Here is a 23,934-nt window from a genome sequence, read left to right on the forward strand (position 1 = left end):
GCCTTTAAAAAACTGCGGGAGCAGAAAGCGTCATTTTTCTCTCATGGAGTGGCTGGTGGGCTTGAACCCTGATATTGTGGTTCACAGTCCAGTGGGTACCATGTGGAGTTACCAGCTCCCTTTAAATGAGTTGTGAGACCTGATATCTGCTCTTTTGGAAATAATAATAAATAAAGTCTTCATAGGTCCAGTGATAGTTGCTTTCCTAACACGTTATGTCTAATTCTTTGGGATCTTAGCAAATAGACATTATCTCTGTTTTTCAGATGAAGTCATTGAGGCTCAGATCAAAGAAGCCTGTTGAGGGCAAATGGAGGCAAAAGTTGGATGATTTTCTGGGTCTAACTAACTCTAGAGCCAGTGTTTCATTTTATTTAGTTTTAACCACAAGAAGCTGTCTGTTGAGAATTTGGTGAAAAATCCTTCCTAAGATGACTGGGATTGCTTTCACAAATGGCCTTTTGACGGCCAGAGTTGCAGCAGATGATCTTCTTAGACTCAGATATCTCTCCTACACCATTGTCAGTGGTTTACCATTCTTAGGGTGGTAGCAGTGAGAACTACTAGCTGACATCTGTGGACTGGTTATTGTGTGCTGGAAACATACTGAGCACTTCCCTGAATTAACTTCTGTGAAGCATATGGGCAGTGCCTGGCTCAAAGACAGCGCTCTCTAAGTGTTAGTTGCTTTATTGTTATTCCTAACTTTTCTTAACTTTCCTAGTATCACTATTATCCCCACTTTACAGATGATGGAACTGATCTCATGAAGGACATTAAGCGGTGGGCATGAATCCCATATACGCTGCATTCAGAGCCACATGGCCTCAGAAATACACATTTTGAGCCTGGTTACCCTTTATGAAAACATGCTATGATCCATTTGACTCACTTTGTTCAAAAGCCACAATAGAACATTTGGTTGCCATATATGCCTGTTAGAATCAAACCTATGATCTTTAGGCAAGAAATAGAGTTTCAATTATGGAAGGTTTTTTCCAAGATTTGTATATTAGTACAGTCAGATATAGTGCATCTAGTATTTTAGATTCTACAGATCAATTAGAGCAAAGTGTGGAGAGTTCTTAGACACACAGCATTGTCAACGTTGCATTTTGCTTAGTGAGAAAGCAGTGTTAAAACTATAATACTATTCGTGCCATTTTATAAAGACAGGACATTTTCACACTGAAGCAGAAGAAGGATGTGACTAAGGAGAGTGTTGGTTACCTTGTTCTTTAAGGTGTGTGGAAAATTGCTTTGCCCTTTATTATGTCTTACTTCCTGCCATGTGAAAATGCCCATCATGGGCCTGCACCTGGAAACTTGTTCCACTCTAGGGAAGCACTGGTGTGGGGAATGATATTGTTTGTCATTAGCTCGGGGTGAGGGGAGCTCTGTGAGTCTTCTTAATTTTTAAAAGTCTAAAATTCATTACCTGGAGAGAAAGTCTTTATATACTGTGCCACCCAAGTTAATTATTCCCATTTGAATTTATTTAGACTTGTTTGTTGTTCCTTATAGCTGTGGTTGCAGTCTTATTCTAGGCTCTTGACACTTGGCTTCTTTCTCTTACAAAGAAATTATTTGGAGAAACTCTGGGAACGCATGCATATCAAAACAATGAAGCAATGTTGTGCTAGCTCCTGTTTAGATTGTGTTGGGAAGTAGTTGAGGGAAGTAAGATTTTGATCCCCACTTAAGAGATTACCCTGAATAACTCCATTCTTTGGACTCATGTAGGCAGTGTGGTTTTATATAAAAAACACAGGGTGGGGATCTAGCCATCCAGGCTTTGGCTCTGTGGGTGTGTAGCTAGTTGTATGTCAGTTTGGGCAAGACACCCAATACCCTTGGCCAATCTTCCTTGTATTTAACAGAAAGAAGGAATTAAATAACAGGATCTCTTTAAGTTCTACAAGTTTGCAAACTTATTTCTAATTCCCTCAATTGATACAACATTCCTATATGATTTCTTCCTTTAAAACCTTTATTCTGTATGACTTTATGTATTTTTTTTTGTTTTTAAGTTACATTATTGTTTCATGTTATCTATTGGTTTTCTTTTCATCACACTGAAAAATATCTGATGGGCTGGCATTCTGTTTATATTCTTCTGCTTCCCAGTCCCCTTTGTACCCCCACTAGCACAGTGATTTTACTATATCATTTACCTTGATTTGTATTGTAAGATTTTCATTAACTAATCCCAGTAGAATGCAGAATGGAAACTTGGTAAAGTTTCTTGTATCTCTGTGTGTGGGGGGCTGTAAAATATTTGCCCATTTATCAACTATATGGTGAAAAACTAGTACTTTATAAAAATGATAGTTTGGGTATTTCATTGATCACAAAACAGTGGCCTCAGTCTTCTTATTAATTTGCAATGGTGTCTTTTCTATTGTCACATATGAAATAGTAATAGTAGTTTATAGTTAACAGGATATGGTTGTAACTACAATTTATACAAATACAGTGATAACATGTATTTGCCTATATATCTGTTTTCAACACTTTCAGCCTGTATCTATAGTCTTAATTCTCTCCTACCCTTCATAATTAGGGCAAACAGTCTGAGTTCTAACCCAATTATGTAAGCTCAGAGATTCTTTTACATTTTAATTATTTTCAGAAGAATTTGCTAATGTCAGTAATAAATATCCTGCCTAAGAAGAATTTAAAATTAAGGTAAAATTGGTTACGTTTATGTATAGATTAAAAAAAAGAAAGCAAAATGTTTGGGTCCTTTGTCATTTGTTTCTGTATTGCTCCTTTAGGGTTTTATACTTCGCGAAAGAACAGGAAAAGTACTGTTTTTGAGCTTCTTGATTTTTTTTCCCCCCAGGTCCTCTCTCTCTCTCTCCTACTTATTTTCTATATTATGATGGTGGAATTCATAATGCCTTTAACAAAACAATTCAGAAGAGTATTTTCTGTCATCTTTTTCAGTAAGGTTATTGTCATTCCATTTCTAAAAAGTAAGGAAACAATAAAGAGTCTTAATATATATTCCTGTAGATACTGTTTTAAAAATCTCTTGGAAATAGCTAGCGCTTTATCCCTACTTGCCAACTCATTTCTGTCCCTGTTCTCTTTAAGGAAAGAAAGAAGAATGCGTATGATTTCATGTACTCACCAGGTCTTTTGATGGCTGAGCCTGTAAGCCAAGGTAGCTTGTGAGGAAATGTGCTCAGTATGTCTTTTCAATCTGATCACTCTATTCTACAAGCCCAGTTTGTAGGTTCTCTTCTTGGACTGGGTTTACAGTTCACATTCCTCCGTTTATAATGTAGTGGGGGCTGGTTTCCGCAGAAGCTGATGTGATTGGTCACTGGGTCTGCAGGGGGGCCAATTAGCTCTGATCATGTGGAAAAGAATGCTGGTTTGTTAGGAGGTCTTTCTTTACCCAACACAAACCTTAACAACTCTGGAGAAAGCCTCCAGAACTGACTTGGAGAAGGGGTGCATTTTTCCCTCTAATCAGGACCGGTCTTTAGTAAGTTTGCATAATCTTACTTAAGAGTTTATTTGACAGTTCAAAGGGATAAAATTCCCTGCAAGATTTCCTTTCAGCCGTCTTTCCTTATATAGCATGTTGAAGTGTGAGAGGTTGCCTCTACTAATCTTTTTTTTCCCTTTCTCCACTTCTTTGGGAAAGATTTATTTGAATGACGACTTTTAGACGTGAAATAATGCATTAATTTTCCTAGTTTGCTTTTAATATCCTGGGTCATCAGAGTGGTTACCATTAATTCTAGAAATAGTAATATAGATACTGTAATCTAGTTACCTGAAATCCCTGTCTGCCCCCCCCCCCCCTTTTTTTCTTTTTTTGGTTAATATTATTTGCAAGGAAGAAGATTTTTTTTTCTTCTTTCTTTTGAGTTTGTATGAAGACCCTGTTATAGGATTAAACTTAACTGTGGAAATTGTGTGTTATCTTGTGCTTTTAAAAACACACCTGTCTGAAGTAACTCTGAAGTTTTTTTGGGGGGTGATAACTCCCGAGGGGAAAGATGACGGGGTAGCCAAGTATAGTGGTCAGGGTCTAGGGAACTGAACTCAGTGTTAGACTGCTTAGTAGGGAAATGTCTGGGATCCTGCTGGTCACCACCTTGAGCTGGGCAACAGGTTGGCTTTGGGTAGTACCTTAATGAGCAGTACTTTTCTCGCCCTTAGTTAGCTGTTGATCAGAGAACTTTGATCAAATGTCACATGTAAGAGGATCTGGGAAACAAAGACTATGATTGTTCAAAGTAAAATCAGGGAAGGCCTGCTGGGAGAGTTATTAATGTTGAACAGTATAATGCTGCTTAAAATGTGAAATCCGCCTTTGTAAGTTCCCTCCCTGTTTAAAAAGTTATTAATTCCTTCTTTGTTCCATGAATACCAAACATTTCCATACAAGTTGAGGCACGGCATTGGAAACTTTGACCTTCAGAGCGAGAGAAGGTAAAGTATAAAGTAAGGATGTTACAGGATGTGACGCTTCTTGCAGGGACTGGAAGGAATATTTTGTGTCTTTCACCAGTTGTTGTTAAGTGCCATTGAGTCAATTCCAATTCATAGTGACCTTGTATAGGGTTGCCAAGGAGTACCTGGTAGGTTTGAACCACTGACCTTGTGGTTAGCAGTCCAACGCTTTTTGCAGCGCCACACCAGGACTCTGATCATAAATTAGCTGATTTGAAAATTAAAGAACCAGAGCAAGTGTAGTGTAACGCTTCCATATGTCTCGAACAGACGTGAACGTAGAAACAGTAGTGAAGGAGAAGGTAAACTTAGAAAGGCCCTCCACTGTTTACCCAGTGTCAGAATATGTGCAGGCAGAATTGCCTTGCAAGATGATCCTTAATTACTAGAGAAAAGGTCTCCGGTGACTTCTGGATTTCTGCAGTTTGAAAGCTTGTTGTGGCTTAGACCATGAGACCTGCTTACTAACCATATGGCTAGTAGACTGCTCTGGGGGCCCGCTCTGGAACAGAGTGTATTACCGTTGTAATACACTGAGGAGCAGCAGGTCCATTTCTAGTGGATCCAGATGAGTTGGAACGACGCTGGCACACCAGTGACACAGATGTGATATGTCCACTCACCCTCAAACACTCGGACGAACTGACACAGTGGCAGCAGCAATGGCTCAAGCATAACAATTGTAAGCAGGCGCAGGATGAGGCAGTGTTTTGTTCTGTTGTGTAATAGGGTTGCTATGAGCCGGAACTGATTCAGTGGCACCTAACAACAATGTGAAAAGTCTTTGCCTGTGTCCTTACCTGAAAACTTCAGCCCTGGGCTGCTCAGTGATTTCAGGCAGACTCTGGGTGTGTGGCAGTGCACGCTGACAGCCGTGGACAGGAGAGGCGTGAATGGAAGGGGTCCGATGTAGTCACACCATATGAGGAGCTTTCTCAAAGAGGTTTTGATATTTTGTAGTCCCTCCAGTCTCTCCCAGCCAGGAGATGTTGTGATTTCAGGACTCATATAAGCCAGTGGAGCAGGTGTGTTATTACCCTTCGGGGGGTTAGTGCAGAGTTTTTGAGTCCCCAAGACCACCCTCGCATCTGACACCAGCTGCAGGTTTGCTAATTCTTTAGAACGACACACAGAATGCAGACGAGCACTCCTCTCAGAGTTACGGTTTTATTATAACAAAAGGATGCAGATGAAAATACTTCTGGGCAGAGTCAGAGCAATATCAGGCACAGGGCTCCAGGTTAAGTGGGAGTCATGTGGACTGCCAAGTAGGGAAGCCCACTTGGCCTTGGTAGCCTGAGTCTGTCTTATTGCTCAATCACATACAGCTTGAGTGGTTAACTTTAGTCTCCCGCCTGTCCAGAGATTGAGCTGATACCATGTGCCTGCTCACACACACACACACACACACACATTGTGCTGTTAGCATTAGTGTTGGGTTATGCATTAAGCAAGGCTAGCATGGGTTTACATAGGCTCACTTAACTAATCTATAGCGCACAGGTACACAGTTTTTCACCATAGTAAAGATTTTACTTCTAGGTATGGTTGACACCTGCCTTTCCCCGACCCCACAGCAACTTCTTACAAAATCAGAGCCTCTTTCACAGTTACAATCTCTGACAGGAACGGTGTGTCCATTAAGCAAGGTAAGCACAAGCTTACCTGTACTTATTAATATGCAATGAACAGTTTTACATATTTTTCACCCTGTGTGGTGAGACCCATGTGAATAGACCATAACAGATTAGTAAGTAAGCACAAGGAAGCTCATACTTAGCATGCTTATTGATTAACTGGCCCCTGGCTAGCATAGACAAGTAGGTGTGATCCAAGGTCAAGGGCTAAGCCTCTCTTAGGACTAGATTAATTATCTCTTGCACATTTAAGCTAGGGGCAAAGTGGAGAATCTCTATGTAGAATTTAGACTGGATTTCAACTACCCAGAATTCCTTTGTTAGTAATTGGCGGTGGTGGGGAAAACAGGAAAAGTAAATATCAGCACCTAGGGTGGAGTTCCCTTCCACTGTTAACTCACTGTTAGAAGTTGTCTTTAGTCTTGAGCAGAGACTATATATCTTAATAGAGCAGTATAATCACTCATTGGAAACATTTGCACATAAACAAGCTTCAAAGTCTATCCCATAATTCCACTTTTGCTTTGAGAGATTGGGCACTTGTACGTTCCAAGTCTCACAGCTGTAGATTTTGTTGGCTGAGTGCCTCTTTGCTCCATCTGAAGTTTTCCATAAACACCACTTTTGGCCGAGAGTCAAACATGCACACAGGTGCCCTTTTACTGCTCTGTCTCCTTAGGAAGTCCACTAGTCAAACCGGGCTAAACCAATGTGGTATTGTCATTTGTTTATTTACGTACTTCTCGGTGACTCCTAGTCAGACTTACCACGTTAGAGCAGAAACAGCTAAATATTTACCACCATTGGGAGACAGAGTCAAACCTATTTTACTAAGTATTTTAACTCCTTCCACACAAGTTAGTGTTGATTTAAGAATGGGAACTGTATTATATAGGTAGTATAGTTTGCTCATAAATTAATGCATTTTCTATATTTAATAGAAAAAAAGGCATTTTAAATTGTGGTTCTTTACCTTTGGAGGTCATAGGCACTTTTTAAGACTCTGATAAAAGCTTTAGGGTCTTTTCGCTGTTTGGCAGTGGGAGGCACATGGTTGTTGGTGTCGTGAAGTGAGATGGGGTGGGGGTGCCCTGGGGGAGCATGCCAGCACAGTAGGTGTATGTTATTCTACTATTCCAGACTACATGTTAGGACATCAATTGGTAAATTGATGTTTTAAATATCTTGTTTATAAATTAAGCTAAGATTTGAAGAATAAGTCAACTGAAATGTATTTGGTTACTCAACTGTGAGGAAGACAGAAGAATTGATGCCTTTGAATTATTGACTATATTGACTATACCACAGACTACTAGAATAATGAACACATCTATTGTGGAAGAATTACAGCCAGAACGCTCCTTAGAATGCTAGGATGGTGAGACTTCGTCTCTCATGGACTTTTGACGTGTCATTAGGAGGGGCCAATCCTTGGAGGATATCATGCTTAGTAAAGTAGGGTCAGTGAGACCACGTTGGTCACCGATAGGGAGAAGTGTTGGGGGGAAACAGCAATGAAGTTGTGAGCTAAGTCCAACAACATTCAAGAGACTCCTGTTAACCTGGATTGAGACCTGGTTGGCCAGCACTATGACGAGACCTGGAGACTCCTGGGCCCAGGGGCAGGGACATGGCCCCAGAGGAATAGAGTGGAGTGTAAAGTGTCCAGCTGATATGAAGTGAGGGGAGAGACACAAGAATACCCACACTTGCAGACAGTACCCATTTGACCTGGCATCAATGACTGGATGATCAGAACACGACTAGAAGAAGAATAAAGAGGAAAAAAAGAGTAATCAACTTAAAATTAGATGAACTTGACCTATGCTTGTAGATGCAGTATGGCAAAAGAGCGAACATATCTTAACAGTGAGGCTCATTCCCACCCCCCTTGGTACACAGGGTCGAAAGGATGGGGAACTTAGACATTGGCTACCCAAAATGGAGGGTGGGGGCACTACAAAAGCAAGAAGTGACTGGCTTACAAGCTTTCAATAGGGAACCTAGTTCCAGAGGGTACGGGGAAAGGTAGACTCTCCACTGAGTTGTTTCCAACCTGTCTAGATGGGGCTGATAAAAGGTGATGGGGATAAGACTCCTGTGGCTTAATAGGGAATGAGTGCTGTTAGGTCTGACAGTGAGTGTTGGAAAGGTAAAGGTAGGTGTTTTGTAATAAAAGGAGGGGAGTGGTTGATTTTGCAGTCCAGGAGCGGAGATCCCTAGAACCATCAAGGGAGAAAAGTGAAATGTGGGACCCTGTCTGGGGAGGCAGTGACACCGGGGATGGAGGCAGAGACAACGTGGAGAGAAGGAGTGGCTGGGGACTCTGGACTCAGGGATGGAGAGGGGCTGTGTGCAGGTGGCCCAGGAGTAGGCATGCGGGATATACCCTTTGGTTGTTTGAGGATGCATGCAGAGGATTGTAATCACTGCAGTGAAAGGAAGTACTATAGGATGAATGTAAAGATAATGTTCTTCCATGTAAACTAACACATAATTCACAATAAAAAAAAAAGTAGGGTCAGTGAGAAAGAGAAAGACCACCAACAAGGTGGATTGACACCGTCACATGACTGCAACAAGGGGCACAAACGAAGCAACACATGTGAGGAGGGGGCAGCACCGGACAGTGTTTTGTCCTATTGCATGCGATGCACATAGTTGAAACCAACTTGATGGCACCTAACAACTGTGCTCCATGGTGTTGATGTTACAGAATACTAAGAAAATGACCTGATTGTGCCTCGCTCATTGTAGTCCAGGACACTCTGGAGTTCTAGGAGTTTTAGATTCAAAAGAGACTTTAGATACTATTTTCTAAATTTCCCATGGAAGATTTCAGTATTAGAAATTTTTAAATCATATCCTCTTAACAGATGAGTAGTAGTGGAATGTAAGGTACATTGGTCGGGAACCAAATCCCTGGGGCCTCTGTGCATGGAAGGTGAGAATTCTACCACTGAGCCACCGCTGTCCCCACAGTATATAGTGATTAGAAGTGAGTGCTTTATTAGACAGCCATGATTTTCTCCCAAAACAATTGTTGTTGTTGTTGTTATGTGCCATCGAGTCGGTTCCGACCCATAGCGACCCTGTATAGGGTTTCCGAGGGTGTAAGTCTTTACGGGAGTAGAAAGCCTCATCTTTCTCCCGCGGAGCAGCTGGTAGTTTCAAACTGCTGACCTTAAGGTTCGCAGCCCGATTCGTAACCACTACGCTACCAGAGCTCCAAACAATTAGGAGAGGAAAATTTTGAGATCGTTGTAGCCGATCTTACCAGTTTCTCAGCCGTATACATTTTGAAATAATTTCTCCAAGAAGATGAGAACAGATTAATTGCTTTTCCTGTTTTTAGATTTATAGACGACCGAGGTCCTAGGCTATCCCATGGCATGTCTGGTATCTGTTTGTTGTTGTTAAGTGCCTTCAAGTCAGTTTTAACTCATAGCAACCCTGTATATGGGTTCCGAGGAGCAGCTGGCAAATTTGAACTGCTGACTTTACGGTTCAAACCGACCTTGCAGTCTAGTACATTATCCCACATTGCCACACAGGCGCCACATCTTTCTCTTCCTGCTTGCGTCTTTAGAATTCTGACTACTTCCATTAAGTCTTAATTTGTGAGCAAACTACTCAGAGAATGATGTAGTGAAAGTAAACCCTTCCACTAGGAGTTCGAACACCCAGCTTCTATGAGGTGAGGAGACGTCCAAAAGGTCATGGAAAGTGGAATGAAAAGAGAATGGAAATTTTCTGTGAACTTTGTGAAGTCCCCTTGAGTGCCTGGTTTGGTCCTAACTCAGCCATCTGACCGAACCTCCAGATAACCTCTCTCCTCAAAGGAATGGTGGAGAAGATAGTGACGGGCTGTTTTCTCTTGTGGATCTGATGAGGGTCAGATGAGCTGTCTCGTGTATTTTGTCAACTATAATAGATCAGGTCATTTGTTTACTTGAGTGTCACTGCACTGTGAACTTGGAAGGCAGGTGCTGGCTAAGACTTTTGAATTCCTTGTCTCTAGTTGTGATTTTCTGTAGAGTTGCTGTTGATGAGTGCTGACAAATCGGTTCTGACTCATAGCAACCCTGTATACAGTTTCCAAGGCTTTTAAAGCTTTGAGGGAGCAGAAAGCTTCATTTTTCTCCTGCAGAATGGCTGGTGGGCTGGAACCGTGGACCTTGTAGTTCACAGTCCAGAGCTACCATAGGGAGACACTGTTCTCCCTTCTGTAGAGTAGGCATTTATTGTAATGTTTGCTAGAGAATTTGATTTAGCAAAAAAAATGATGAAGTAGTACATTTTCTATGAGAAAAATATTTGGTAATACATTTCTACTTAAGTTAAAGATACCTTGTTGTTGTTAAATGCTGTTGAGTAGGCTGTGGCCCTGTCTAGGGTTTCCGAGGAGCAGCTGGTGAGCTTAAACCTCCGGCCTTGCAGTTCAAACAGCATTGCAGTCTGGCGCATTAACCCACAGTGCCACACCAGGACTCCTATGACCTAGTAATTCCACTCCTAGGTGTATACCCAGTGTTGTTGTTGTTATGTGCCGTGGAGTCGGTTCCGACTCATAGCGACCCTGTATAGGGTTTCCAAGGCTATAAATCTTAAAGGGAGCAGAAAGCATCATCTTTCTCCCACAGAACAGCTGGTAGTTTTGAACTGCTGACCGTGAGCTTCGCAGCCCAATTCATAACCACTACGCTACCCAGTGTAGTAGCATAGAAATGCAGTAATCGCTTTACTGAAATTCACAGCACTAGTACTCATAGCAGAAATGAGAAACATCCCAACTGTCTCTCAGCAGCGGGGCAGAGTCATATGTTACAGTATATTAGGACAGTGAAGTTGTACAGCAAAGCAAAAGAGCAAATTGTTGTTCTATGAAACAACAGGAATGACTCTCCCATCGTGCTCAGTGCAAGAGAGCAGTCATAAAAGAATGTACACCGTGCTGTTCCGTTTATATAAGAAACCTTTAAAAGCCGGCCAAATTAATATTTGGGGGTAGAAATACGGAAAGCTGGCACTTGGAATGAGGTGATTGGGAAGAGGCATGGAGAAGACTTTAAAGAATTCTTGATCTGCTGTTACCCACCCCTGCATGTGGTAGTTATATGGGGGTGTATTAACTTTTTGCATACTTCTTTTGGTAAGAATATGATACTTTCATAAAATTTTTTCTTAAGGGAGGATTCTGAATTCCTTTTACTTTTCTGATAAAGACAGTGACCACTGAAGGCAGAACTTGACCAGTCTTGTTCTTCTGTGGGAGATGTGTTTGGCACGTCAGAATCACATCATTCTGTTTTTGTTTTTTCTTTTTGGTTTACCAGAGAAGGGTATTCTAAATCTTTGTATTGTAGAATGTTCATTATTCAGTATTTCACTGTGTAATCTTAAAGGAGAAGGAGCTGTGGAAGCGTAGTGCTTAGGATTCGGGCTGCTAACCTCAAGGTTGGTAGTTCGAAACTACCACCCATTCTGAGGGAGAAAGATAAGGCTTTTGCTCCAACTGCCTTGGATACCCAGTGCCAGGGTCACTGTGAGTCGGAACCGACTCCACGGTACTTAACAACAACAAAAATCTTAAGGAGTCCTGGTGTGATGCTGTGGGTTAATGCGCTGGACTGCAAAGTCGATTTAAACCACAAGGTCAGCAGTTTAATTTCACCAGCTGCTCCCTGGAAATCCTTTATGTGGGGTTGCTATGGATTGTAACCAACTTGACGGCACTTCATGACAAAATCAATCTTAAGGTGCCCTGGTGGCCATAGTGAGCCTTGGGGTGGGAACCACAAAGTTGGCTGTTCAGATCTACCAGTGGCTTCTTGGGAGGAAGATGAAGCTGTCTTCTCCTGTAAGGATGTATAGTCTCGGAAACCTTAAGGAGTTGTCCTACCCTGCTCCGTAGGGTCAGTATGCATCAGAATCAACTCTGGAGTTCTGGGGTGTTGCTGCAGGTTAATGCGCTAGACTGCAAGGTTGGTTTGAACTGCGAGGTCGGCAGTTCAAGCTTACCAGCCACTCCTTGGGAACCTTACCACAGGGTTGCTATGAATTGAGACCAACTTACAGCGATCCTGTATAGGGTTTCGAAGAGTAACTGGCAGGTTTGAACTACTGACCTTGTGGTTAGCAGTTCAATGATTATCTTGCAGTTCCACACTTGATGATTACAAAGGGAAATAAACTGCTGGTTTAGTAAAATAAAGTGTGGATAGACAATTCACATAAAGAGATACAAAGTTAGTAAACAAGATGGAAAACGTTTTTTAGTGAAAATTTCAGATTTGACCCACATCAGCATACCATTTTATATATGTGAATGTTACAACTATGTTACAGGAGAACAGCCCTTAGTGGTGATTATGTGAAATAATGTGGTGGTTTAACCCTTTTTTTGGGAAGAAAGGTAGGTCCAGGTCCGTGCCTCAAGGCTGTGTTATTTGACCTCATAATTTCACTCCTTGGAGTATATTCAAAAGAAATAGTTCCAGAAAACAAAACATGTTTGCCCACTGATATTTCTTTTTTTTCCCCACTGATATTTCTTATCTTGTTGTCTGTGTTGTTACCTGCCGACTGAGCCGAGTCCGACTCATAGTGACCCTCTATATGGTTTCTGAGGCTGTAAATCTCTGTGGGAGTAAGAATCCTCTTTTTACTAGTGAACTCGAACCAATAACCTTGGAGTTTGCAGTCCAGTGCTTTTCCTACAGAGTCACTGCACTCCCAGTTAGGTATAAAGTAAGTGTTCAATGGGGAAGAGTGTAGTAGATTTAGTGACAACAGCAAGCTCTGACTGATAGGTACCCATTTATATTGTTAGGAAGCCTATCCTTAGAGAGAACGATTTGCTACTGTAAATTAACAATAGATGCTAAAATGGTAGGTATGCTGATGGTGGTGGTGCTGGTGTGTCTATGAGTCGGAACCCACTCTGTATAGGGTTTCCGTGGCTATAAATCTTTATGGGAGCAGAAAGCCTCATCTGTCTCCCGTGGAGTGACTGATAATGATTACCACTATGTAAAAATATATGAAAACTATCTATAGGTACATAGAGTTCTGCTTTTATGATTGTGAGATTTTAATTTTTAATAGCTATGTATATTTTTTACAGTTTCTAATCCATTAAAAGTAGTGTAGTTACCAATTTTTGATGAGTTACACATTTTCCCATTAGTGCTACTTACTTTGTTCCATTCATTACGTTTATGGATTCTGTGGTAAGAGTATGCTTAGCTTTATAAGACACTGCCATACTCTTTTCCAAACTGTCTGTACAATTTGGCATTGCTACCAGTTAATAAATTCAGGTTTATGCTGCTGAATATCCATGCAGCATTTGTATCTTTTGGATACTAATTACTTTTCAGTTGTGTATTTTGCACATATTTTTCCCCACTTGTCTTTAAATGTATTTTGCAGGGCAGAAGTATTTAATTTTAGTCAAGTTCTCCAGGACACTTAACAACAGCAGCAGCAGTGTATTGATTTTATTGTTATAGCTCGTGCTGTTGGTGTTATATCTAAAAACCAAGACGGCCTAGATTTTCTCTTGTGTGGGATCTAGAAGTTATCTAATTTTGCATTTATATTAGTTCTGTGATCTGTTTTGAGTTCATTTTAGTGGAAGGTGTAAGCTTTGTTTCTATATTTTTTGACAAGTAGCTGTCTTGTGTAGCAGATTCACTTTTCATTTGCATGATTTCACAGCAAAATAGTGTTTAAAAAATACTGGCTCAGTCAGTGTGTACTGACTGAGAACAGTACCTGTGTGGTTTCCCACAGCTAGTTTAGGGGTGCTGCCTGAAGATGGAGAGGACACGTTTGTTGGAGGATGACTGGATCCGTGCTATCAAGTCTGGGTTTCAGAACGTTTGCTGGAGAGACTCATCTTCATGTATCTTCTTTTCTTGACAGGGAGGCCAAATTTTGAGGAAGGTGGACCGACATCAGTGGGGAGAAAGCATGAGTTTATACGATCAGAAAGTGAAAATTGGCGTATCTTTAGGGAGGAACAAAATGGAGAAGATGAAGATGGAGGTTGGCGACTAGCTGGATCAAGAAGGGATGGAGAGAGGTGGAGGCCTCACAGTCCTGGTAAGAACTTAGAGCATGAAGGGATGGAACCAAATGAGGGCTTATTTGGTAGGAAATGGAGCGAGATGCAGTGGAAAAGATCAATTGTGTGTATGTCATAGTAATTATCTTATTCAGTCTTATTATTAACCAAAAATCTAAATGTAAAAAATCCCTACCACGTTTATTCACTTGATAAAAATCATGTTTCTTGGGTTCTTTGGGGTCAAGTAGTTTGGTTTTTATTGGAAAGCTGCTCATGTGAGAGGGCTTCACTTGATTTCCTCTAAGACTTGGTCTCATTCTAAATCTCAGGATCTTTGTTTCAATATTGTTTTAAAATTTAGGTTTAATTATATGCCTACTTAGGAATATGTGTCTTCCCCACCCCACCTTTATGATAGCGTTCCTGCATAAGAAAGGATTTATTCTTTCATTTTTTTTTCTTCCCTTAAAGATGTGATTTATTATTTGAAGTATCAGCTTTAAACCCAGGTCAAAAACATAATCACAAGCTTGTTTATTTTTGTGTCCCTCTAACTTTAGAAAAAGGGGAGAGAATAGTAATGATTAGTGGTTTTTAAAGTTCTTCTGTTTGACTCTTAAGAATGCTTCTAACTGTTCCTCTCTGACACGAGCAGACGGTGGTAATTGAAGACACTGGTGCTTTGTGTTCATCCCCTACCAAAGTGCTGGGTCCAGGCCTCATGATAATCAGATGCAACTGTAGTGCAGAGTCACAGGGTCATATTCAGAGAGCATGTCTTTGCTGTGCACATCTCGAATATGTATAACGATATTCTCTGTCTCTTAACCATGTGCCAAGGAAGCTTTACCTTAATAAGCTTAATACAGCATTGATAACAATGCTGTATAACAAAATAATGGAAAAACTTTGCTTAAATTACTAGCGGAACTGTTGGTGTAAGCCTAAGGAGATACTTTACCAGACACACGAGCGTTGTCTGGGTGGGTAGGTGTGGGATAGTTGTTACCCCTTGGGCAGAGTTAATGAGCCTTTCACACCAGCTCCTTAGGGCTGCCTCTTGGGTGCGTTTTCTGTCATCAGCAATCATTGTTGACATCACAGGGTCCAGGTAGTTCTGATCCGTCTGTGCCCGGGGCAACCGAGTGTTACACTTTTCTTCAGGGCATCTGGGTAGTTTGTGCTGAGCTTGCTTGGAAGCAGAGGCCTTGTAGACTATGTTCCTAACAAGCATTCAGTGAAAGAATGGACAAGGTCTGGGCTGAGAGAGAAGAAAAATTCCAGCTGATGAAAAACAAACAAGGTGAATGTTTTGGAAGATGAATAGTGTTTCTGGGCCCAAATGTCTGATGTTGATTCTATTAAAGGGAGTTAAACAGTCAATTTATTGTTATTCTCTACCACCACCTCCCTGCCTGGCAGCTTAGATTTTGGGGAAGATGGGCCTTTTCTTATCTTCTCTAATCCTTCTGCCTCCTTAATATTTAACTTTTATGTTTATTGTATTTGCCGTCACTTGAGCAGTTTTCCAAGCATCTTTGAGATTCATTCTTTTAAGATACTTTGGGGGATGAAGGAATTTTTGAGGCTTAAAAAAGACATAAGTGCCATTTTAAGAAAGAATATCTTGTGTTACTTTTCTAGTGGCGCTGTGGGATAAAGCACCCGACTGCAAGGTCAATTTGAGCCACAAGGTCTGTGGTTCAAACTCACCAGCCACTCCTTTGAAACCTTATACAGGGTCGCTATGAATCGGAACTGACTCAGTGACATTTAACAACAGCAACTTTTCAATATAGCATGTTGGAAGTTTAGCTTGATTATAAATTTTATAAGTGAACTTTTAGTATTTCTTATACTGTAAGCCTGCTGCCATTGAATCAATATCAACTCATAGAGATCTAATACTGTTTCCAAAACACACAGCTGGTGTGTTTGAACCACTGACCTTTCAGTTAGCAGCCGAGTGCTTAGCCTCTGTGCCACAAGGACTCCTTTCTTATTGTTGTTAATTTTGTATTAGAATGTGAGTAAAATTGTAAATGGAGTGATTTTTAACTGACTTGATGATACGACCTATTTCCTTGAGCTCTAGTGCAGAGTCTGTATACCAGTGGTCCACCCACCCCAGCAAGCGACATTTCTTAACTCTTGGTGAGACAGCAGCAAAGTTAGGAACAGTCACTTTGTTATAGCAGGGTTCTCAGCTGGGTGTGTTGGAGGGTTGGGTGTTGGAAGGCCCGCTCAGCAGCCACTCTGGGAGAGGTGAACTTGGGGACTCAGAGAGCAGCAGCCCCTTGCCAGATGCCTAGAAGGAAGATTCCTATCGTGGCGCATACGCACAGAAGGAGCGCTCAGGAATTCACCATTCAACCACGAGTGCTCCTTTGGAGCAGTGGCTCTGGGTTTACATTGAAGCATTCTGGTTACAACATTCCTGGTTCCACAGAAGGGAGTCTAGGGGACTCGTTTGGTCTGTGTTGAAAATGGGGTTTCTTTCACTGACCTTTTTGAAGGTGGCTTCTAAGGTGCCACTTGTAATGGGCAGTTTATATTCCTTCCAATTCTCAGTTTGATTTTTAAATTGCTGCTTTTGGTGAATTGGGCCTTGAATTTGGCCTCCTTTGTTTTGTGTACCTCCCTCAGAGAAAACAGGCAAGGATAGAGAATTCTAATAGTTTAAAACCTGGCTCTCTCTTTTAGAACCAGGCAGCCTGATTTCAACAATAGGTTCCTTCTAAAAATACCTTAACTAGTATCTTTCATTATTCTGCTGTCGTTTCCTGTTGGACAGTAGATGCAATAAAGGTCGTGCTAGGGTGGACTTAGGCATGTCCCGGGGATCATATAGGAAAATAAAAACTTCCCAGGGAGAATTAAGAGATGAAAGGAAGAGAAAGGAGAACCAGCATGGACTGTGAAAAATGTGGTTGAAGATGTAGAAATGGATTCTACTTCTGATTTGCCAGCAGTTATTATCGGGCTGCAAACCTTAAGGTCAGCAGTTTGAAACTAGCAGCTGTCCCGCAGGAGAAAGATGAGGCTTTCTGCTCCCGTAAACATTTATAGTCTCAAAAACCCTGTACAGGGTCGCTGTGAGTCGGAACCAACTCCACGGCACATCACCACCACCACCATATTACCTCAGCTGTCAGGGTATTTGTTTCTTCTTCAACTGTAGTTACGGTAATACACTATCTTATAGACAACACCTTCCTGCCCTCAAACCCAGCAACTACCTTCTTGTTGGGTGGGAATCGGGATCACGCATGGGAATTAACACTAGCAAATGAGCCCAATGAGTTTGTTATGAAACATTGATGCATTGATGCAGGGAGCTGGTTTGATCCATAAAGAATGTGAATGCTCTAAGAGTTGTCAAAAGGAAAGCCTGACTTGCTTACTGAAGGAGCTAGCTGCGCCTAAGCCGGCGGGGCGGGGCGGGGCGAGGGCTATCTGAGAGGCTCATCTATATTTTAGTCAGGTGCCCAAAGCTTTTTAAAGTACATGTTGTTGTTGTGAAGTGTGAGTTGGTTCTGACCCATAGTGACCCTGTGTAGGGTTCCCAAGGAGCATGAACCACCGACCTTGCCATTCAAACGGTTTTGCAGTCTCATGCATTAACCCACAGCACCACACCAGGACTCCTTTTAAAGTACATACTTGGCGTAAAATGTCCTTTAAAAATGTTTTAAAGTTGTAAACTTTACCCTATGGTTCAGTCCTCGATGAAAGTAAGAACCATTGGCATTTAGTGATGTGTCTAAGGAGACCTCAAAAAGGTTTGTGGAAAATGGAATGAAAAGATAATGGAATTTTCCACACTTTCTGAAGCCTCCATTGTTTGTATATACTCTGAACTTGATTGAATTTACCTACTTTGGATAAGTTAGTAAGTTGATCCATTGACTTTGCTGGCAGTTGTGGTTTTCTCCTTTAGTTCCTACCCATGGTTTTCTCTTTCAAGAACTAGCATAAGGCTCTGCTAAGGTTTGTGTCCTCCACCTCATCCCAGATGGCCCTCGTTCTGCAGGCTGGCGAGAACACATGGAACGGCGGCGAAGGTTTGAATTTGACTTTCGAGATCGGGTTGACGAACGGGGTTATCGAAGAGTGCGTTCTGGCAGCGGGAGCATAGATGATGACAGGGACAGCCTGCCCGAGTGGTGCTTAGAGGATGCGGAAGAAGAAATGGGCACATTTGACTCATCAGGAGCATTCCTCTCTCTCAAGGTGAGAGATTTGTTGTCAGTGTTTTGACCCAGGTGCCAGCCTTCTCCCAGAGCCAGCTGTGCCATTGACCTTGGCTTTTGTTCTTTTGGTATAGAAAGTACAGAAAGAGCCGATTCTGGAAGAGCAGGAGATGGACTTCCGGCCAGTGGAGGAAGGAGAAGAGTGCTCTGACTCAGAGGGTAGCTATAGCGAAGAAGCCAAAGAGCCTGATAAGACAAATAAGAAAGAAGGCGAGAAACTCGTAGACAGAGTGGGAGTTGGTAAGGCCCATTTCTGCCTTTTACCTTTTTTTTTCTTTTTAAATCAAACTGAACTTTCCTAAATTGTTAAATCAAGATTACTTTGTGTTACAGAAGTTAGTGAAGAAACCCCCCAAGCCTCTTCCTCATGTGCTAGACCAGGTACTCCTTCAGACCACCAGCCTCAGGAAATGGTGCAGTTGGAGAGGAAAGAGGAACCTAAAATTGAGCAAACGGAAAAAGCAGAGGAGGAAAGTCGGACAGAAAATAGTTTACCAACCAAAGTGCCCAACAGAGGGGACGGTATGTATTTGTGGGAGCAGACCAGCTAAAATGGGGTTCTCCTAAGACAGTGACCACTGATAGACCTAGGCTTCCATTGACACCTTCTGGAAGTGCTTCTTGTGGGAGCTGTTAAAGTTGATTGTTTGACCAGTTAGCATAGCTAATCATTCCCACAGGTAATATGTATCCGCCCTGGAATTCACCCAAGCACAGTTAGGCTGCAGGGACAGAGAGAAGCTCACCCCCCAGGACCTTACCACAGAACCAAACTGCATCAGTCCACGGCTTCATGAATCTCAATTCATGTCAGACAGTTAACCTCCGGTTTGAGTACCCAGCCTAAGTTACCAGGTGAAACCTCAAAATACCACTGTTTGGATAGGCGCAGAAAAGAGAATGTGTCAGGTTTTCATGCAAATCCATCTCTTATTAGAGAAGAAACTGAAAGCATATCTACTTTGTGCACTAAAAATAGCCTTGTTAATGATTTTTGGCTAATGTGACTGGGTTGAAGTATAAATTGATCATACATTGCCATGGTTTCTCTTCCTCCATCTGAAATAGAACATTGTAATATCTGAGGTTAAAGGGTTAATTCTGTGATTTAGTCATACAAATTCACATCTTTCGCTGGCCCGCGAGACCCTGACTGATTGGAGTTGTACTCCCTTCTGCAACTTCTGCACTGGCCTCTGTCTCCTTCCAAGTCCATTCACCAGCCTTCCCCAGTCTTCCAGGCCCTGAAATATACTATTCACTTGCCTCCACTTCCTAGCCTCGACTTTTTAATGCCTGAGCCTTCCTCCCATCCCAAAGCCCCAAGTGTTTCCTGACCGCTCGGCACAATTCCTAGCACAAATCATTATATTTCAGAGATTCATTTAGTGTCTTTGCCCAAAAAACATTTTGAGCTTTTTTTGTTCGTTTGTTTGTTTTAAGTGTCTGCAACATAGCAGGATAAATGAATTTAGCAAGGATTTGAATCTTTACTATGTATCTCTGACATTGTGGAAACCCATTTTGTATGTAGTTGATAGTGGTTTTTTAGCTGTGCTGTGCCCTAGAATTACTTGTATTGCGTCCCTTTTGCTGTGTACATACTTGGGCCTTATAGTGGAATATTTTAGGATGGAATTCAGACATATGTATTTTTAAAAAGCTTCTGAAATTAGTCTGTGGGTGACATAGAAGCCTGTATATATTGATAAGCCAGGGCAAAAAGAAATGGTATGAGTTCCTATTGGCCAACTTCAGGAAGCAGGTGGTGTTTGAATAATAAATACAATCTGGAGATAGGCAAGAGAATTGATCCGGAGAGGGCATCCCGGGACTAGTGAACGGTGAAAGCAGAGGCGAGGAGGAGGCGGCAGGACTGCTCCAGGCACGGGCCAGACTCGGCATAGATTCTTATTGAGATGGACTGTGAGGAGAAGAATGGTGGGAAAGACGGCTGGAACGTGGATTGGGCAACTACTTGTGGTGCAGCTTGTGCTGACAGATGGGCTGCCTCATGGGGGTACTGCACCTGTAAGGGAGAGAATGGCAAAGAAGAGGACAGAGTTGAAGGTGACGGAGAAGCTTGGGAATAGGGTGATCCTGTAAATGGGGAGACACATTTACAACAGGGAGAGACCTCTAGACTCAGTTTGAAAATTGACTTTGAGGAACCAGTGAGAAGACATGTAGAAAGCGCTAGAACGCAACTGTGAACGAGGGACTTTAGCTAGACTGGAAGAATGTAGGGCCAAAGAGAGAATGAAGATTTAAAAGAAAATGCATTTGTTCATTGGCTACCAAAATGAAGGGATGATAAAGGCACGCAGTGACTGCCTAACAAGGTTTCAAGAGGGAGTTTAGTTTAAGAGTGTGTGGGGGAAGAAAGAGTCCCCAATGAATAATTTTCATCTTGTCTAGATGGGTCTGGATAAAAGAGAAGGGGAAAAGATTCTTATGATTCAATTATAAGTAATTGTTATCATGACTTATTGCAACTGTCACAGTTGTAAAGGTAGACATTTTGTATTAAAAACAGGGGAGTAAATTAATCTTACAGTCCAGAAACATCATCAAGGGAGAAGAGCACAAGCGGAATGTGAGACCTTATCCAGAGAAGCAGCAACACCAGAGATGGAGGCAGAGATGGGGACATGGAGAGAGGGAGCAGCTGAGGACTCTAGATTCATGGGAAGAGAAAGACTGTGTGCTGGTAGCAAGGAGGCAGACTTGCAGAATGTACCCTTTGGTAGTGTAAATTATTATATGTGCCTGACTGTTTAAAAAAAAAAAAGCTAAAACGAATAGAGAGAAATACTGTTAACTGATGGTACACGGAGGGGCTTAATAATCATTGTAATGAAACAAGGTGTATGATTTGTTGAATATAAAACTGATGCTCTTCCCTGTAAACTTTCACTCAATTTACAATAAAAACTTGGAAAAAAAAAAAAAAAGACAAGTAGGTTGGGAACAGAATCACAAGTCCTTTCTGTTATGTGTGAGAGGGTGGGCAGAGGAGGAGGGGTCCTGGATAACACTGTACTGGTAGTTGCAAGATCAATGATTCAAACCCACCCGCTGCTCCTTGGAACACTATACTGGCTCACTGTGAATCGGACTGACTCAGCGACACTTTACAACAAAGAAAGAGAGCTGGAGAAAATTCTTCAGAGGCAAAAGGGGAGATAGGAGAGTTGGAGTGCAAGGAAAGTTTGAGCAGGGCATGGGACTGATAGTGTTCAATTCACTAATGGATCAGACAAGGAGGACTAAAAATCACAGTGCAATCTGGTTGATTCTGACTCGGTGACCTACAGGACAGAGTAGAACTGCTCCATAGGGCTTCCAAGGCTGTAATAGTTACACATAGAGAGACAGCCTCATCTTCTCTTAAGTAGCATCTGGTGGATTTTAACCTTTAGACTTGTTGTTAGCAGTCCAATATTTAACCCTCTGTGCCACCAGCACTCCTTAGGACCTCACATAACCATTGCTTCTCTTGATGTGAGAAACCTTACTGGAGAGGGAGGAGTGGAGGTCAGATTTTAGCAGGTGTGGGTGGTGGTGAAGCTGAGACAGCATGTATTCAGTGTCCTTTTAAGAAGTTTGGCAAAGAAGGGAGAGAGTGAGGCGCAGGAATGCAGAGAAGCTCTCGCTCATTGAACAAACAAGGTTTCGAAGGGGAAACTGCAGTTGTATCTAATTACTTCCATCCCTTTCCTTCTCAAACGCCAGCTCAGTTAGAGGTTAGTAATAGGAACCTCTCTTTACCCTGATTGAGAAGTATGTCCTGCACTTGATAAGTAGACTACCCGTGCTCCTTGCTAGCCTAAGAACTGGTAATCCATCGAGTGATAGGGATTATGATGTGAAATAGGCACTTATTCAAGATAGATTTTTATGAAAGGTTTTCATGATGTAGTAAGTGAGAAGATTGGGGGTACTTTATTGTCTTTTGCTCTTTGGAGCCCTAGTGTAAGATTCTGCTCGGTTTCAAGGAGTAGACCTATAGTCCTTAGGGCAATGCTGTAGACACACAGGTAGCCAGTGTAGAAAGACATAGGTCCCTTTACCCCTTCTCACCTGCCACACTCTGGATAAATTCTGTTGTTTTAGGGAGAAATGTGGTGGCGACTTCTCTTAACAAGTCACTGCCATGCTGCTGGCAGTTCCCAGTTCCCTGGGCCCAGTTAGCAAGCTGTCCAACTTGAGTTACAGGGAGAGGCTTGCCCTTCCTAAGAGTCTCCGCACTTGCCTTTCTTTCAAAGGATTTTCATCTGTCTACATTTTTTTCCTCTAGAAATGGTTCCTGATGTTCACCAGCCCCTGTCACAGATTCCTTCAGATACAACCTCTCCTCTTCTCATACTTCCACCTCCTGTTCCCAATCCTAGCCCTGCCCTCCGGCCAGTTGAAACGCCGGTCGTCGGTGCTCCTGGTATGGGCAGTGTTCCCACAGAGCCAGACGATGAAGAGGGTCTCAAACATTTGGAGCAGGTAAACATAATGCTGTTCTCAAAGTGACATACAATTTAGAATGCATTAAATGAATATTCTAAAGTAGAATTTTGGTGTACTACATTTTCAGTACTGGAAAAGTTGATTGTGTGTCTAGTATTTATTTGGGTAATTGTCTTTCAAATCATTTCATGCTTCTAAGTTTCTGCTATGTAATAGTCATTATGTCAGGGTATTGTTTGCTCTGCTGAGGTTGCCCTTAGCTGTTTGCTTTTGTCTTTGGAAATTAATGGAATGCCAGAAATGGCGAACACAAGCAGCTGCAGACGGGCACTGTGTCTTCTGTAGCTTTTGCCTCAAGTATAATAGGGAAAATAGTTCATTAATCACTCAGGATATTAACCTTTTACTCAATTCTCTAAATTTCTCAAAGATTGTGTATACTGTTAGGTATAATGGGAGTGTTAGCTTTCACTTTCCTTGGGCTAGGCTAGGGAGTGACAGGGACTGCTGATGACGGGGCAGTGTACGTAGTATGTTACTAAGACTCGTCAAAGAGTTTATTTGTAATTACATGAGGGGTTTCAAAAAGTTTGTGGGAAAATGCCATTATCTGTGATGTCCATTTTCCTACAAACTATTTGAACCCCTCTCATATTGAGTGAGCCGTTTGTTCTGTTAACATCTGTGCTCTTAGATGTCTAGTTACTGCACTGTAAAATTGATCAATGACTTGCTAGTTTTCAAAGTACACATAGTGTGTTGATTAGAAGCCAGGGCTTTGATTCAGTCTCAGTTCAGTTTACTTAAAAATTTTGAGACTTTAGGTAAGACTTGACCTCTCTGACCCTTGGTTTTCCCGCTGTCAAATGGTGATAGTATCTATCTCGTGGTATGGTTGGGAGAATTAATTATTGCTTGCTCTGTTCCTTGCATAGTGCTTCTCACGTACCAAGTAACTGTTTAAAAAAAGGTAGACATTATTACATGCATAAGCATTAATATAAGATTGTTTCCTCAGTTTATTTTTTTTGTGTGT

General features: G+C 41.8%; 1 protein-coding gene across 1 annotated transcript in view; it reads left to right on the forward strand.

Moving 5' to 3' along the window:
* GIGYF2 (GRB10 interacting GYF protein 2) overlaps positions 1–23,934 on the forward strand; it is a 120,827-nt gene that overhangs the window by 45,701 nt on the left and 51,192 nt on the right. Inside the window, exons 7-11 of the mRNA XM_006866804.1 lie at positions 14,040–14,219; positions 18,200–18,417; positions 18,512–18,677; positions 18,771–18,959; positions 22,738–22,934. Coding sequence (XP_006866866.1) covers positions 14,040–14,219; positions 18,200–18,417; positions 18,512–18,677; positions 18,771–18,959; positions 22,738–22,934 — 950 coding nt within the window. The remainder of the gene's footprint in view (positions 1–14,039; positions 14,220–18,199; positions 18,418–18,511; positions 18,678–18,770; positions 18,960–22,737; positions 22,935–23,934) is intronic.

This window comes from Chrysochloris asiatica, unplaced genomic scaffold (genome assembly GCF_000296735.1).
Source record: "Chrysochloris asiatica unplaced genomic scaffold, ChrAsi1.0 scaffold00096, whole genome shotgun sequence".
NCBI classification, from domain to species: domain Eukaryota; kingdom Metazoa; phylum Chordata; class Mammalia; order Afrosoricida; family Chrysochloridae; genus Chrysochloris; species Chrysochloris asiatica.